This window comes from Sinohyriopsis cumingii, chromosome 18 (genome assembly GCF_028554795.1).
Source record: "Sinohyriopsis cumingii isolate HCF-2022 chromosome 18, ASM2855479v2, whole genome shotgun sequence".
NCBI classification, from domain to species: domain Eukaryota; kingdom Metazoa; phylum Mollusca; class Bivalvia; order Unionida; family Unionidae; genus Sinohyriopsis; species Sinohyriopsis cumingii.
The window spans coordinates 33,570,550-33,589,294 of NC_142978.1; the positions used below are offsets into that span (position 1 = coordinate 33,570,550).

General features: G+C 34.9%; 1 protein-coding gene across 6 annotated transcripts in view; it reads left to right on the forward strand.

The window, feature by feature from the left end:
• Window positions 1–1,700: 1,700 nt before the first annotated feature.
• The window catches only part of LOC149776349 (uncharacterized), a 29,511-nt gene continuing 12,466 nt past the window's right edge, over window positions 1,701–18,745 (forward strand). For 2 of the 6 annotated variants that reach the window (XM_089942873.1, XM_089942870.1), the window contains exons 1-6: window positions 1,702–1,887; window positions 7,975–8,065; window positions 10,036–10,356; window positions 13,085–13,230; window positions 15,673–15,907; window positions 16,278–16,610. In XM_089942873.1, coding sequence (XP_089798999.1) covers window positions 7,996–8,065; window positions 10,036–10,356; window positions 13,085–13,230; window positions 15,673–15,907; window positions 16,278–16,610 — 1,105 coding nt within the window. In that variant the 5' untranslated portion in view covers window positions 1,702–1,887; window positions 7,975–7,995. Of the gene's footprint in view, window positions 2,040–7,974; window positions 8,066–10,035; window positions 10,357–13,084; window positions 13,231–15,672; window positions 15,908–16,277; window positions 16,611–18,745 lie in introns of those variants that run through there. The other 4 variants (XM_089942874.1, XM_089942871.1, XM_089942872.1 and 1 more) reach the window with 4 other exon arrangements.

The window sequence follows — 18,745 nt, forward strand, 5'->3', positions numbered from 1 at the left end:
GCCAAATGACGATTGAACAAAATGTCGGATTCGCCCTCCCTGCTGCTAAGGGCTTATTTCGGCATTTGGAACCTTCTAAAAGTTGGAGGATTCGCCCTCCCTGCTGCTTCTTATACATTTAAAAATTCTGGGAATACTGGCAAATGAGTAATTTACTTTCTCGTTGTTAAACGTCATTTCATTGTTAACTTGGATCTGTTCACAATCCACGTTTAATTTGATCGATCCACTAAATAGTTTCAAATGATTTTACCACGTATTACCATATAATAGTCTCATATGGTGAGTTGGAGTGATCATAGATTGAGGTAATAGAGCCAGCTCGATATACTTAAGAGCTAACTCGAGGGAACGTACGATCAGCTTGGCAGATCGCCGGGTTAGCTGGTGTGTGTGTGTGTGTGTGTGTGTGTGTGTGTGTGATTTGGATTTTATACGTAGCTTTAACACTTGTCCAGTCATAACGCTACGATGTCTGCGGCGTGCAGTTAGTAGTGATGTCTAGGACTGGGACATAATGCAGCAGACACATTTTATCCTGACACCAGGTCGACCAGACCCAACACTAACCTTTTAATGCTGAGCGCCAAGCGACGCAGATGTTAGTACCATTTTTATACGTCTTTGGTATGACTCGGCCGGGGATTGAACCCGCGACCAAACGTTTCCGAGGCGGACGCTATAACCACTAGGCCACCGGAGCGGTCGGTTAGCTTCTAAGAAGGAGCTATAATAATGGACAACGATATATATATATATATATATATATATATATATATATAGAGAGAGAGAGAGAGAGAGAGAGAGAGAGAGAGAGAGAGAGAGTTACAGGGAATTCAAAGCGGAATGTGCTATTCATGGATCCTACGGGACATACATCATGCTGTGAAGTGAATGTTTTAAATACAGAGAAAGAATGTTATTATGTAGGTTAAATAATTTTTAATTCCTACTCAACTGAGATTCGAATCCGGGTCTGCGGATTAAGTTACCCATCACCTTGCCTGCAAGTACCAACCATATTATCCTCTTAACCAGGCACTCCTAACACAATTGCTATAGCACGGTATATATTCTGTTTGCACTTAACGTCCACACATAATATCTTGCGAACTATGCTAGGTTCCTTCGTAATCCTTCTAATCCCATCAACGTTGTACTAGTGTGTATGAATGCGTTAATTTCAAGCTGAGTATGCAGAATAGAAAAATTGCTAATTATCGTGCAAAAAAAAATTATTTGAAGAATTTGTAGCATATTAAGCACATCAGACTTTCACATACCTACCACTTTCTTGTGATCACATTACATGATTCTAAATAAACATACTGGCATAAATACAGCATGCATACGAATGGAGAGAGAGAGAGAGAGAGAGAGAGAGAGAGAGAGAGAGAAGATGTAAGAGATAAATCATGCAAAATTGCTGCTATGATTTGAAAAAATGTATTCGGAAATATTTTGTTTTCATTGCCATTTTATCATGAAATAACACATAGCTTATACCTGATACGCACTGTCCCTCAAGTGTACATAGATGCACATGTAGACGCTAAATTTCATGTAGCTTATCATCAAGTGAAATACCAAAATACTGAATAGATAATACCAATGTTCTAATGAAGTTTACAGCAGGTTTCTTAATAGGAACTGACCCTTACAGGTGCCTCGATACTGTGATACGTACATGTATTTAGGGTATCTTAACAGGAAGTAAAAATCACACAGAAAACGACTTGCTTGGCCGAATATCAGTGCTTTTGAATCGAAGTGACAGTTAATGGTTATAGTTATACATAGTCTGAAATGTTTCGTGTTCACATGAAGGAAACAATACGGATGTAATCAGTTTAATGGATCTGTGGAGACCCCATCATACCTGTACAGGTAACAAGTTTAATGGATTTGTGGAGACCCCATCATACCTGTAATAATTTTGAATATTATGACCATGCACTTCACATGAAGTCTATTCAAACTCATTCAACAGTACTAGATACAGAGTGGGCCAAATGTAGGAACTATTCCGATTTGGATGCGTATGTATTCATCGTAATGATATATGCTACCATTTAAACGTTATTTACAATAATGAATGAAATTTAGACACTATTGTGTACGCAGCTATTGACAACACGTTAGTATATAGACACACACCAGTACTGATGTCTTATGGGAGGTGTCAACCGTTTAAAAGCTACTGTAAAATTCTTGTCCAGGGCCTATGCTGCACACACCCAAGTATTCGAGTACATGTATTTTAATGCCCCTACTTAAACATCCATTTACACATGGGAATATTACGTCAGAATATTACGTCAGATGCATGCATGTATGTGTATGGAATTCAAACTGAATTAAGATCGAGCATTTTCTACTAACGGTCATTAACACATTGATGAATAATTTTAGGTTGTATAGAGTGTATATGTACTCATTTGGGGGCTGGGGTAATGGCTTATTAGCATTATACTGTCAATATGGTCCCGAGCTGGATCATAAAACGCAAACATAAAGATATAAACTTAAAGAAAAATATGCAATGGAATCTCCAGGAAGATAAAAATATACAAATAATTACAAGCATCAAGTATTAAAAGATAAATGTTAATGGTAAACATGTTGAAATTCTGTACAATTTATTAAAATTAACGGAAAAAGTACAAAATCCCTAAAATGGTGAGTCAGAAACAGTTTACATTAACCCTCCCTCAAAATGTTAATTAATTTGTCTGGAACTATATTATCATACAGTCTCCTGATTGAATGCACATAATAAAACTTCGGTCCCCAAGGATGAATATCGATACACCGGACAAGAATGTGTTACACTTTTACTAGATACTGGTTAGGTATGCTTTCTGGTCGATGCTCCAGTAGATATACATATGTCATTTCTGTGATGTGTTCTGTGTGAGAAATACCACTAGCCAATGATGGATTTCATTTTCCGTAGCTTGGTTGGGGAGTTTATATTCAATAGTTTTGACCCGTTGGTTGAGCGTACTAATGTATTTAAAATTTGAGGTCGTCACCTGTAATTTTCCAATGGGAAATTAGTGTTTTTAGGACAGCTTTGGCTGCTTTTTCTTCCGTTTCATTACCCTTACTCCCAATGTAACAAGTCTGAAAACAGTACAAGAACCTTTTGTTTTATCCAGATTAAGACATGGCATATTAACGGGTTGTCAAAGTTTGTATTATGCATGGTTTATAGTCTGATAAAAGAATCACAGATAGTCAAAGCTGATAATGTTGCATTTCAGTTTGCAGAGCACGCAGTGCACGTATTGGAACATGGTTGTAACTAGTGTCAATATTTGAGCATGGCTGTAATTTAGAGGCGAAAATGGAGGCTTTGTCCAATTGCAGGCTCAAGATGGTGCTAAGAGGTGTTGTGAAAGCACCTTCAATCTTGCCTATCTCTTTCGAACCGTTTGTATACAGGATTGAAGGGTCTCAAGAGAAGGACCTGATTGTATTGATTGGTATTGTTGTTGTTTTCAGCACAAGATAGGCTATACGTGGCGGCCAGTATTAATGGTGGAGGAAGAACCCGGGAAAACCCCGGGAAGAACCACCCACCCACGAGAAGCTACTGGCAAGCTTTCTCACCTATCCACATTGGTCGAATCCTGGACTCGAACCCACGCAGACAGAGGTGAGATGGCAGTGATCCGAAACGGAGAGCGCTTTAGACCACTCGGCCACTCGGGGCCCCCTTGATTTTATTGAATATACTCTGAACCACAATATGATTTGCTAAGGGTCTTCTGCATTGACAAAGAAGATATATTATTTTGTAGCAATTAGATAACCGTATTGGTAATTTAGGGATATTAAATTGTGCAATATTTGCAGTATTTCTCGTCATAATTTTATTTCTCTATTACATCAGTTATTCCATAGCTTGATAGTGATTACAGTCATTTTCTCATCATGCAGGTCTTGTGAAACATGATTAGGGAACAATGACGCAACTGATTTTTTGCTTTGCATGCTATGTACTTCTATGCACCCAACCACAGCAGGTTAAAATGGACGATAAGATGTTTGTGTATAATTACACTCTAATTCTGCTCCAATTAAAACTTCATGCCAAAATTGTGAGCTGACGTAAATGTACATATAATATTCATAACAGCTAGGGCATAATCGTTTCTTTGTATGAGATCCACATGAAATACATATCGAATGAAGAGAAATGTGGTCATCTTTGCACAAATAATTGTTTGATGTGTGATTTGGTCATACAGAACATCGTCAAGCCTTCCCGCCAATGAACAATTAAGAACATACGAAATGCCAAAGCGGCTGCCATGGCAGATACATGCACTTTGTGTACCAAATGATGGCATGTGTACATAACACACAATCATAGCATTCATTGCGAAGACTTGACTGAGATGCCGTATTTCGTTGTCGAGACATTTCCAGAGTTTCTTTATCCAAGCATGACTATTTCTCTTTTACTGAAGTTTTGCAAGCAGTTTTGCTAAGGCAATCAAATGTTTTACCAGCGTACTTTAGTGTATTAGTTCTCAGCTATTTTCATGATAATTTATATTTTAAAACGAAGAATTACATCATCGAAGTATTTCAGAGAAGGAACATCGTAGAACATCCACGAGAATAAAACGATTGGTATGCAATGTGATTGTAAGTTAGATATTCATGCTGAATTTGAGATGCACAAAGTTTTACAGACTGGTCATGCTAATGTATTTGTACCTTGTATCCACTTTTATCTGCTTGCGAATTAGGTTCACCAGTTTGAGTGACGTTTTAGGAATTTAAATGCATGGGTAAACTCCTGTTTCAACCTTCACTTTGGATGTCCTGGAAACCCATACGCATCACAACTCCTAGAATCTACTCACGTTTTCAACCTAAAACAGTCATTTAGCTAACCCACCGACAGACACGGTCACAGCTTAGACTGGACTCTTCATAGACCTGATGTTAATATTTTACAGTGCTCATTGGCTTCCCACGGATTTGCATCACATCACCTCTGCATCATATGCCATCTTGATGTACTAGTCCCTAATCCTCCATCTTTATTTCTACTAAGGGATAACTGTCTACGATAAATAGAACCCCACTAATGCACGTCATTCAAGCATACCTTGTAAATATGTTACCTCCTAAAGCAGAACAAACTAATAAGTGCTATTGCTCTTAGCTTGACAAACATGCCCCAGTTACCAAGTATAAATCATCCATTCAGACGTGTTCCACGTGGTAAGTAAGTGCTCGGGACCAGCTTCGTACTTCTAAAAGAGAGCGACATAAGGTTGGAAGGCTTTGGCTTTCGTCCAGTCTTACTATTCGTAAGCCAGTGTATGAAGCAGCTAAGAAGAATGTCACATAGTTCATGCAGCGAAATCATCCTACTTCAGTATTAATATCAATAAAAGGTCCAAAGGAAAAGAGATCTTTGATATTACTGAGAAACGAATGGCTAGTAACAAATATACACCACTTCCACCGACTTTCTGTCCGATCGACCTCATTTACATGTTTCGGGATTTCTACTGTGACAAAGTAAAAACCATTAGAGATATACATGACAACACCATTTTAATCGACTCATCGTCACCAAACAGTTACGACAGAGAATTTTAAAACCAACATTTAACAACATTTGAGATTCCCTCCGTGGATTTCTTACCTACACTCAGATAAAGAGCGCTCCCAATTCACGTGAACTTAATCCAATTTCGACATTATTGCTTCTTGAAACTTAGATTCGATCTCGTTTTCACAAACTGATATTACTAATATTTCTCTCTCATCTTAGGAATTCCTATCATTACATCAAACTGAAATTGTAAAGACTTTGTTTAAGAAACCAACGTTTGACCCTAACGACTTAACAAAATATGGTCATGTTTCTAACCTAGCGTACGATGTACAAAACAATCTTAGAAAGGTTCTTTTATCGCAGCTAGTGTCTCATATAAATGTAAAAAGACTTTTTAGCAATTTACATTCAGTTTATGGCCCTAGTGACGGTGCGGAAACTGTCCTTCTAAATGTAACTTCCCTTTGCTTTTTGAATATTGCAGAAATTACGGTGCTCACTCTCCTTGACTTGCGTGCAGCATTTGTGAATGGCACTGAGATGAACATACACCAGAGTAGTTTTTGTATGATGAGTGGGAGAGATGAATAGGATCATGGATTACCCTGGAATAAAAAGTCTAGTTTAAGACAACCATCGGGTATTGCTTTGAATCCCCGTAGTGTCTGGCAGTATAGCTGAATATTTCAGATATGATAAGTAAACTAAAATGGAACTATTGAATACAAAATGTACATATTTAGGATTTACATTATATATATATATATATATATATATATATATATATATATATATATATATATATATATATATATATATATATATATATATATATATATATATATATAATACATGTAAATCCTAAATATGTACATATAAATATGTATATATATATATATATATATATATATATATATATATATATATATATATATATATATATATATATATATATATAAAGAATAGAAATCATATGGCTAAAAACATTCCTTTCAAGTGCACTGGATCCAGCAAGGGATCACGTGTGATAGGGATTGAATAAATATTGCAATAAACTGACAATGAACAATGCAAAACTAGTAACTAACTAGCCTGAGCGCTTTCAACTCTTAATGGGCCTTTTTCAAAGGCAAATACAAAGTACATAGACAAGACAAACAAATAAAACAGAAAAACCATTATGATTACAAAACTTTACATGACTGTTTCTACAGGAATGAAACGTTTAAATTTATTATGTTTCAACTAGTTTATTTGAACTAATTGTGGACCGTATGTTTTGAAGTCGTTAGGGTCAAACCTCAAGGACAAACTAGTCAGGACGAACCTAACACCAATCACTAACTTAGACCACCCTAGTAAATCTGGCCCCTGTGGCAATAAAAGGTGCAAAACCTGTCAACATATGTTTGAGACCAGGACATTTTCTAGCACAGTGACTAGAGAAAAACTATGCATACATGGTCCAAACAAAATGTGCAAAACAGAGAATGTAATTTATCTCATCGCATGTAAGATCTGTAGCCTTCAGTACGTCGGAGAAACTGAAAAGCTACACAAAAGGATCAACCTTCATAGATCTAATTGGATGGCAAAGAAGCTATACAGAAGCCCAGTCGCAGGACACTTCTTCTCTTGTGGCCACACTTTCAGTGATATAACACTTATTGCAATTGCTCACAACCCCAACTGGAGTTCCGAAAGCAGAAAAGAAAAGGAATCTTACTGAATACGCCGCCCTAGAACACTGAAACCAAACGGTGTAAACCAAGAAGACAAGAAAAAAACAGCCATGCAGATATACAATTTTCTTTTTGCAGCCGACAAAAGTTTTAAATAATTATCTATATTTGAGGATTAGTCACCCAATAGCTTATAATTGCTACTATAACAATGAAATATCCGGGATATAATACACACAATAACAGATGTCGTTATGGTCCATCGTTTTAGAGGTCAATATAACATATTTTCAACAAGTTGAAATAAACTGGGTGAAACATAATAAATTGAAAAGTTTCATTCCTGTAGAAATAGTCATGTCAAAGTTTGCAAACAAAAAGGTTTTTCTGTTTTGTTTGTTTGTCTTGTCTCTGTTTTGTATTTGCCTTTGAAAGAGACTCATTAAGAGACGAAAGCGCACAGGCTAGTTAGATACTAGTTTTGCACTGTTCGTTGTCAGTTTATTGCATATATATATATATATATATATATATATATATATATATATATATATATATATATATATATATATATATCAGTATGCCAATACTATTTTAAATGTAGAATCAAAACAATAATTTTAAGCATGGACATGAAGCTAGTCCTAATTTAAATGATACATTCCTTTTCCCGAATTAACCTTGACAAATTTGCTTATTTTTCAGTTTCTTTCCTTCAGTGAAATAATGATGAAAATACCTACTCGAGTCTTAATAGTTTACCTCTGGATTAACGCAAGCATCCTTTACGTTACAGGTAAATTATTAGTAGCTTACCCCCCGCAAAAACCAACATAGACGAAAAAGTATTCCTTAAACAATACAACTGTAGCGCAATGCAAATATCACATCGTTTGGTATAGAGTCGTTCCGTGTATTTAACTAGATTATACATGCTGTCGTTAAATTGATTATTGCAGTTACGTTGCACGACGTGGTTCAGTCATAACCAGCAGATCTGCGGGTGTACATACTTAAAATTTTAGCCTCAGTAATTAAATCTGACCTGGAAGAACTCGGACTTCTCCATTTCATGTGTTATTGACAAACTCTGTTAAAAATAACATGTAGTCAAACTTTAACTTTCCACCCACCAAACTTTACAGCGACGATGACATCATTCAGCGGAGCTTATTCACCATTTATTTTCCGCTGATAAGCCAATAAAATATATTTTCCTCATCAAAAGTACTTTATACAAAATTAATAGTCCACTAAAACTTAAGCATGATCTTAGTACATAACCACGTCTTACTTGGCTTCAACTAACCGTCTGCCGAAAGCCGACAAAACTGACTCTAAACAATTAGCGAGCTTTTTCACATAGTCAGTGGCCCTGTCGAGACAAAAGTGTTTGGTGGGGTAACTCGATGGCTCTAGTAGCATTTTAACCAAATTTTGAACGTTACGGTTATGGACAGAATATGCATAGATAGTGAACATTTCATGACCAGTGGTAGGAATTTTGATGAGATTGAGACTGAAATTTGAAAGTTTATTGGTATCTAGCCGAAAATGTCTAGATAACAAATGAATGGACAAACGTTTGTCGGACCATTAAATTATTACAATCACGTTGACTGGCATTTACACCTACCTGAATGATCAGACTGGGTACAATTTAATTGGCATATCGTATTGTTTTATCTTACGAAAAAACAAGATGTCGATTTCGTTGAACCATATTCTGTCAGCTGTTTTCTGCCGGCGCAAGTTATTTTTATCAAATTTAAGAGGAATCTACAGGCAGTTCTAATGGAGCAAATTCACTTGGATCATTTGGAATCCAGCAGGTTATCAGCTGGAGATTACATATATATATATATATATATATATATATATATATATATATATATATATATATATATATATATATATATATATATAATCTTGATCCCAATCTAATACAGTGTATTGAAGTTTATTTCCTTATAACATACGAAGATTATGCCCGAATAGTGAAAATGTTTTCAGCGTTTCAAGTATACAATGAGTTCATTTGAAACTGAGCTATGGCTCTTTAGCGAACTTCAACTGAAATTAAGCTGAGAAACGTAATGAAGCGTAAACAAATCCTAACCTTTATGAAGGTGCGTAATTTATCTGCTAAGAATATAAATATATGCTGATAACACCTAATTAGAACTGTATGCCCCAGTAACTTTCTTTCGAGTGATATACATTAATATTTTTGTGTGTTTCAATTTAGATTAAAGACTGAAGAGAAAAACTCAGGACGACTTAATGTTATTGTTATGTTGCCGAGGATGGATTAAAGAAAGTAAATTTAATATCAAGAAGGTACATATGTAGCTTAAACCTAATTCTCATTATTAGATCAAAACCCAAAGTCTATATCGGCAATCAAGTTCAATGCTGAGTAAAAGATTATTGCAATCATCATTGTATTTATAAATAGAGGTAATAAAACAAAAACTTTCTCTGTTGTAAAATAAAGAAAAATTGGTTCGACTTTGACTAAAGCTCCATTACGGACATCAAGGCCGAATAAAACTAAAATACAGTATTTAAAAAGCTACATGTAGTATAAAACGTTTAATTAAATAGTTTGCATCAAATTTTCAAAATAAAGCGCTGACACATCGTCTATATTTAGAAGATCAATTATGTTATTAAATGCAAGTGGACACAAATCTCGTCACATTCAGAAAAAGGAACACACATTTTGTTTGCATCAATGTATGAGTCGTAATTTTTAATTAATAGGAACCTTGACCGCGAATGCAACGTTTCCCACGAAAGGAGATCCAATAAGACTGTCTTGCGTGCAGAATTCGAATTCCTCTGAGGCACATTGGTACAATCCTCGATTTCAAACCATGTCTCTAGCTGGATGTAGACTGGACCTCGGGATGTGCTTGCCGCACTGGATTGGCACAGCTGGAGAACCGTTATATATAATCGGCGTGTCAGATAAAGCATCATTTGTGGATATTCTTTCTCTAAATAGAACAAGGGACCAGGCTGTATGGAGATGCACCGACTTAAATGAATGGTTTGACGACAGACTCAATCTTACAGTGTACAGTGAGTTTCTCTCTGATATTGATCATCCAAATAATGCCTTCTACTGTTTCTATCCTCCTTTTTATCCTTTGGAATCATACATTATTTTTTAGACATGAATGAAAGCTCTCATTCAGGATTATTTCTATTCTAAAAGTTCTTATATGAACTTTTACAACCGTTAATGAAATCACTTCCTTCATACATTAAAGATACCAATGATTTCAATAAAAAGTTGAAGTCTATTCCACAGCTATCGGATAACTCAATCCTTGTATCATTAGACGTAACATCACTATATACCAACATTCCGCATGCAGATGGTATTGAAGCATGTAAATATTTTGATGATAACAATCTTAATAATAGCACACTATCTAGTGAAGATATATGTAAAATAATAAAACTTATCTTGGAAAACAATTATTTTCAATTCAATAATATGAATTACATACAAATAATGGGTACAGCAATGGGTAGTCCCATGGATGCTTCATACGCTTCCATTTTCATGGGTAAATTAGAAAAAGATTTTCTTCAAAACGAAAAGTTTAATCCATCTGTTTGGTTTAGATTTTTAGATGACTTATTTATGATCTGGAACCATTCAAATGAAGAACTGAAAAAATGTATTGATCGCCTGAATCATTTTCATCCGACAATTAAATTTACTTATACTGCAGCAAGTACGCATGTTTCATTTTTAGATGTAAATGTAATAAAAAGTATTGATAATACTATCTCTACAAATATTCATATCAAAGAAACTAATATCCACCAATATGTAGAATATTCTTCATGTCATCCCATGTCATGTAAAAACGGTATACCATATAGCCAGGCCAAAAGATACCGACGCATTATTTCAGATGAATGTCAATTACAAAATTCTTTGAATAAATTACGAACTTATTTCCAAAATAGAAATTATCCTACATACATAATTGATTCTGCACTAAACAAAGCCTTTAATCTTACTCAACATGAGGCTTTAAACACAGCAGAATGTAAAATAGAGAGAGATGTAATTCCTTTCACAATACAATATAATCCTTCATTACCTAATATAGGTCGTATAATTAATAAATATTATAGTCTCCTAAATTTATCCAATAAAACTAGCGTCAAATCACTTTTCAAAATTAAACCAGTTCTCGCTTATAGAAGACCCAAGAATTTGCAAGATTTTTTAATCAGAACTAAACAGACAGAAAATAAAAAAATACACTTTTCGTCATCTAAATGTAACAGACACCGGTGTTCTTAATGTGCAAACATAAGAGAAAGTACTTCTTTCAGTAGTGCTAATACAAAAGAGGTATTTTCTCTACGTGATAACACTAACTGCATATCGACTGATATGATTTATTTAATAACCTGTAAAAAAAAGTAGCATGCAATATGTTGGACAAACACTACAACAAGTTTCTAAGAGAATGAATAATCATCGCTTTCATATAAAAAATTATAGAGATCCTCAGTTTTCCTCTAATGTTTCAACACACTTTAACACCAGTAATCACTCTCTACTTGATTTTTATTTCATGCCAATAGATACTGTGCATGGTGACATGAACAGACTCATAAAAGAAACTTATTGGATTCATAAGTTAGATACTCTGTATCCTAATGGACTTAATGCTAATGCACTATATAAAATTGTATAATTTAAATTGATATATTGTATATCCTTTATAACAATATAATTATATGTATGACTGTTTGTCTCTAGTTTATTTTAATATTTTATATGACTCTGGAAAATATTAAGGCCAGTATTTGCAATCATATGAGGATGGTTTTCAAAATTGTATTGATATTAGATGTCAAATGTAATTGAAATTGTAACTTACATTGTCCGGAGAATCAAATAGCGTTTTAGAGGTATATCTTTGTAACAACATCATCACGGCTAAATGTGTTGTTTCTGCAAGCTGTATGTTGGTCTAGTATGGGAGACAATTTACTGACTTGTAAATCAAACGTATTCATATGAAATATTTTGAAAAATGTTGGTTTGCTATGACATTATTATAACTAATCCCTTGATAACGCAAGTGTATTGTCCGAATTTAACATAAAATGTAAATGGTTTATTGTTAATATTAGGGTTGTTATCTTAGGACATTACATATCACATAACGGTTTATTTGACATAGGAGCTTCTATAGCCTTTGAGGCAATTTGGAAAAGGCGACCTTGTACTTAATATTGAGTTTGTACTCTTTATTTCGGCATTGTTATTAGCAGCTTTATATAAGTCATTCATTAGTTTTATATCATCTGAGATTATCTTCGTACTTTGTAATTATCAATCTATTTGATATTGTTAATGCAGGACACAAACACATCTATTTCAAAGGGCAAAGAGAGAAATGAAAGTAATTATCTTTAATAATATTTAATATTAATGATTTGCACTCTACTGGTCTTCACTGTAACGAACATTTTACAATTTCTTCGCATCAGGTGATTTTGGACACAAGTTAGTTAATATCTGCTGAATAATTAAGGTGCAGTCTATTGAAAATAATACGTAAAAAGGAACTGTATTAATAATCTTACTGGATGATCAAAAGCAAAAGAAGAAAGCAATGAAAAGATCATGTAGTTAACTTATAAACATTATAAAGCGATAATTTAGCAGCAAGTTTGAAATTTTGAAAACAGTAAGACTATTGCATTTTCGAACATTAGCATTTACTAATTTGTGATATATAATAAAAAATGTCAACTATTTCATACTCAGCACCTCCAGAGGGTGTCAACCTGGTCTCAGCTCACTTATTGGAAACACCCAATCTTGGTCTGACCAACTATACTTTCCTTTGCCACGTGGTGGGCTGCTCATATCCCAAAACTGAAATTACCTGGTATTACTCTGTACGTTCAGAGGTATATTCATGTGTGTCTCTATGTATGTATGCATGTGTTAATTGCAATATATAAATTGTTTATATGATGTATTGCTTGAAAATATATTCAAATCTCAAGTACGAGATTGCAGTTAGAGTCATGATATGTTACTTAAATTTAATTTTCATACGAAAAGTCAGTATTATGTAGCTTAAACACAGTCAGTATTATGTAGCTTAAATACAGTCAGTACTATGTAACTTAAATACAGTCGGTAGTATGTGTATTATATAGCTTAAATACAGTCAGTATTATGTAGCTTAACTACAGTCAATATTATGTAGCTTAAATACAGTCAGTATTATGTAGCTTAAATACAGTCAGTATTATGTGTATTATGTAGCTTAAATACAGTCAGTATTGTGTAGCTTAAATACAGTCAGTATTGTGTAGCTTAAATACAGTCAGTATTATGTAGCTTAAATACAGTCAGTATTATGTAGCTAAACTACAGCCAATATTATGTAGCTTAAATACAGTCAGTATTATGTAGCTTAAATACAATCAGTATTATGTGTATTTGTAGCTTAAATACAGTCAGTATTATGTAGCTTAAATACAGTCAGTATTGTGTAGCTTAAATACAGTCAGTATTATGTAGCTTAAATACAGTCAGTATTATGTACAATACAGTCAGTATTATGTAGCTTAAATAGTCAGTATTATGTAGCTTAAATACAGTCAGTATTATGTAGCTAAACTACAGCCAATATTATGTAGCTTAAATACAGTCAGTATTATGTAGCTTAAATACAATCAGTATTATGTGTATTTGTAGCTTAAATACAGTCAGTATTATGTAGCTTAAATACAGTCAGTATTGTGTAGCTTAAATACAGTCAGTATTGTGTAGCTTAAATACAGTCAGTATTATGTAGCTTAAATACAGTCAGTATTATGTACAATACAGTCAGTATTATGTAGCTTAAATAGTCAGTATTATGTAGCGTAAATAAGTCAGTATTATGTAGCTTGAATACAGAAGTACTCATATACTTAAGAACATTGAAAAGCCATTTCTAAGTTTCGACAGAGAGAGAGAGATAACAATGTCGGGTGTGTGGAATAGCTTTGGTACACAAAGTAACATCAAAATACTGACATTTCCAGTAAAGACACAAATTCATCAATTTCGAAGAACTTCCACTTTCTTTCTTTCTTTCTTCGATTGATCTATTTTGATTTGAACCGATGATTTTCTCCAGGAGTATCGATCGTTTAAAATTGAAAGAAAAGATGGGATTGTAGAAAGTTTAAGCAAATAGGTCATTCTACGAACGCATTATATTGTCTAAATTAGTACCTAATTGATTAGTTCTACATTAACTATTGGACTATAAAACAATCAAAATGTATATATTAAAGTTTATCATTTTCCTTTGAAGAAAAAAATTGCGAAACGTGCGATAAGTGTGTTTAACGTGAAATTTTGCATGACATTCAAGAATGGATTAATCAGCTGTAATTTTAAAAATGACAACGTGCATACTTGATCCTTTACTTGAACCAGGAGGGGATTGGTATCAAAGACAAGTGCGCTCTAACTCTTTAATAATTTCTGTTTCTAATCTGCAACTTTGTAAGACAGATGAAGTTTGTCTCAACCTTTTGAAACAAGCCCAGTCTTAGTGAGCTTCTCATATGATTTCGTCTAAACTGCAAGCTCAGAAAACAAAGTCAAGACATGGCAATATGTGATTGTCGATACATTGAAATGGCCAGTTCACAACGTCAACACCAGAACATATTTTTGATGTGTATCAGGCACCTATGCCTCCTCTCCAGAAAAATAGTTCCTTTGTCATATCGAGATCTCAAACTCTTAGACCAAGCTAAAGGTAATGGAATTATTGTGGTTGCACATCATATAAATGTTAACGTGTTATCTTCAAAGATCTCTCGACAACGAATTTCCGATTCAATAAAGCATTTATATACAGTAAGTTATCAAAATCAGAACTTAATATTCCTGGGGAAAGTTTCATTCCAGAAGGTGTTCTGGAATTTAAACCCTCTATCTATTGAGCCTTTCTAATTTCAACCTTACGAATTCAGCTATTTCAGCAACTAATGAACTTGATAAGACTATCGCCAGATCGAACGTATCATAATGTACCTCCGGTATTTAGGTTAACAATGTTCGGAAGGAGATATTATGTTAAATTTTACATATTGTACCTTGTCAACGAAAAATGTCTTTATACTGGTAACATTTAATTATTCAAGCATGATATATATATATATATATATATATATATATATATATATATATATATATATATATATATATATATATATATTCAAAACACGAACAACGAACAGTGCAAACCTAGGTTTTAATTAGCCGAAGGGATTTATAACCTCAGTGATATATCTTTTCGACAAAGTAATACCTGGCTGGTACATTGTTGATACTTGCAGCTACAGTCTGGCACAAATGAAACCAAAATGTACAGGGGCACGGTAGCTTCAGGTAATATCACTGCTGAGTGCACAGAGCAGGAGGTTCTCTACTCCAGTACTCTCTACCTACATTACGGACAAACTTTACCTGACAACAGTCCATTAACTGTGAGATTCATATGTGGGATCACTCACCCTGCTTTCGATGGAAGTATGAAATATTCAGAGTCCTCTGACGACATCTTGTTTGCAGGTGAGTTTGCCAAAAGGCGAATCTACCGCATATTGTCTATATTCATACACAACATGCTATTTCGCAGATTTATTAATCATTTTATGTAGATGGATTTAGTAACTCCGAATTTATCATGTACGTGGACTAAGTTTCAGACCGTCATGATCTGTAAAATAATATTTTCTATAATATTTAAAATATTTATTATTCACAACTGTCTTGTAAGTAAGAATTTTGTCACATAACTATGATATGAAAGTTAGATCTATTTTAATTACTTGAAATGTTTTAAAAGAAAAGCAGTTGGAATAAATTATAATATTATCTTTGATGATGTTTTTTTAAAGTCTACAATAAATATGCCTTTTGCATTCTTTACATTAAATAGTTAACCTGACCTACGTGCATCTCCGTGACATTAAAGGTAATATCCTAACCGGGATAATAAATGTTGTCAAAGAAAAATCAGAATCCTTCCTTTGCATTACTTCTGGCAGCCGGCCAAAAGCTACTGTTCACTGGTTTCTTGGAAACTTCCAACTCACAGATGGAATTCAAGATGTTATACGCTCTGACAATAGCGGGGTGGAATACGTGGAGAGTAATTTAACCCTAACGCCAAGTGACGACAAACATCATAATATGACGTTGCACTGTGAAGCCTTTACGACTGATAACAGTCATTATCTTGTTTCAACAGAACTAAGATTTTTCGTCCAAGGTAAGATCACATTTGTTTAGCTATTACACTGGACAACAAATTTTTACAAAAGTCATGTTACTGAAATAAAATTAGTCAATTCTTATCAATTTTTATGTGCTGAACACGAATATGACAGTCAAATTGCAAAATTGGCTCTAGTTTTTTTGTAATCTGCAAGAAATTAATGTTTACATACCGAAATGCATTCCAATAGTAAAAGGTCAACTGTAATAGCCTACCTATAAAAAATCAAGTCATTGACTACATCTTAGATTTCTTCGCCTGTCTCTTGTACAGCTGTTCGGGAGCATCTCTGAGGAGTGTCCAGCAGTAGTCAGCCAGCATTGTAGTGGACCATTTTCCCTGGTATCTTTGTTCCATTGTTGCGATATCTTGATGAAAACGTTCGCCGTGTTCATCACTAACAATACCACAGTTGCTAGGAAAGAAATCCAAATGGGAATGAAGGAAGTGAATCTTTAGAGACATATTGCAGCCAAGTTTCTTATACTTCATCAACATGTCTTCTACTAGTTCCTTATAGTTTTCTGCCCTAACATTTCCGAGGAAGTTTGTAGAAACTAGGCGAAAAGCATTCCATGCTTGTTTCGCGTCACCTTCCAGCAAGTTGTTGAACCGGTCATCTTTGAAAAGCTCTCGAATCTGAGGACCCACAAAAACTCCCTCTTTAATCTTTGCTTCGCTGAGTCGAGGGAATTTTTCATGCAGGTATCGGAATGCTGGCAAAGTCCGGTCAATGGCTTTCACGAAGTTCTTCATCAAACCTAGTTTGATGTGAAGGGGTGGTAGCAAGATTTTCTGAGCCTCAACCAGAGCTGGGTGTTGGATATTCTTCTCTCCAATGGCTACATTCTGCCTGTGAGTCCATTCCTTCCTCATGTAGTGCATTTCCCTTGCTCGGCTATCCCACTCGCATAAGAAACACATGTATTTTGTATATCCTTGCTGCAGTCCCATTAAAAGGGCAACTACCTTCAAATCACCACAGAGGTGCCAGCTGTACTTGTTATACTCAATGGAATTCAGTAGCTGCCTTAAGTTATCGTATGTCTCTTTCATGTGGACAGCATACGCTACTGGAATAGATGGAAGAATGTTTCCATTGTGCAAAAGCACAGCCTTGAGACTCAGTTTCGAAGAGTCCACAAATAGTCTCCATTCTTGTGGGTCATGAGTGATTTTTAAAGCATTCATGAGGCCCTCAATATCGGAACAGAATATCAGATTACTTTCCTTTCTGAAGAAAGGCTCCAATTGCTGGTGGCGCTTTCGATATGCAGTAATTGTGACATCTTCTTCTAGAAGATTCCATTGTTGGAGTCTTGATCCTAGCAATTCTGCCTTGTTCTTTGATAAGTCCAAATCACGAATCAGGTCATTTAGTTCTTCCTGTGTTATTCTGTGTGGGGTTGATGATGCACCACAGTGAAAATCTGGATCACTGCATGCTGATGGACCAGGAGAAGAACAGGTCGACTCACCTTTGTCTTCGTCAGATGAATCAAGAGAATATTCTGCTGGAGGTTCTGGAATAGGAAGTCCCTCACCATGTGGAACTGGTTTCAATGCAGACGGAATGTTTGGGTAGACTATTCTCGACTTCTTTCGCTTCGTTATTCCGCCGGAAAGAGGAGGAACCAAGCAGAAGTAACAGTCATTTAGGTGGTTGCTTGGCTCTCTCCACACCATTGGGACTGCAAACGGCATTGATGACCTTTTGCAATTCAACCACTGTGAAAGCTGTGTTGTACATGTAGCACAGCATATATGCGGAGCCCAAGGCTTGTCTTGGTCACCAACCTTGCATCCGAAGTAAAGATGATATGCCTTCTTCACTTGAGAATTGATACTTTTCTTCTGGTTGGCAAATGTCACTTCCCCACAAATATAGCAAAAATTGTCCGCGGTATTAACACACTTTCGAGGCATTACTGTTCTTTATTGTACGTAAATGGATAAAATAATAAGTTTTATGTAACAGTAGCTTGAACTGTCTCGCACAACGTCTAAAATATTTTAAATGCTGAACCTATCTGATTGGGCTTTATATAGTACACTGCTTACGTCAGCTTCAGCAGCCGCCTGGCATTAGTATAATAGGCCTACACATGTATAGTACACTGCTGACGTCA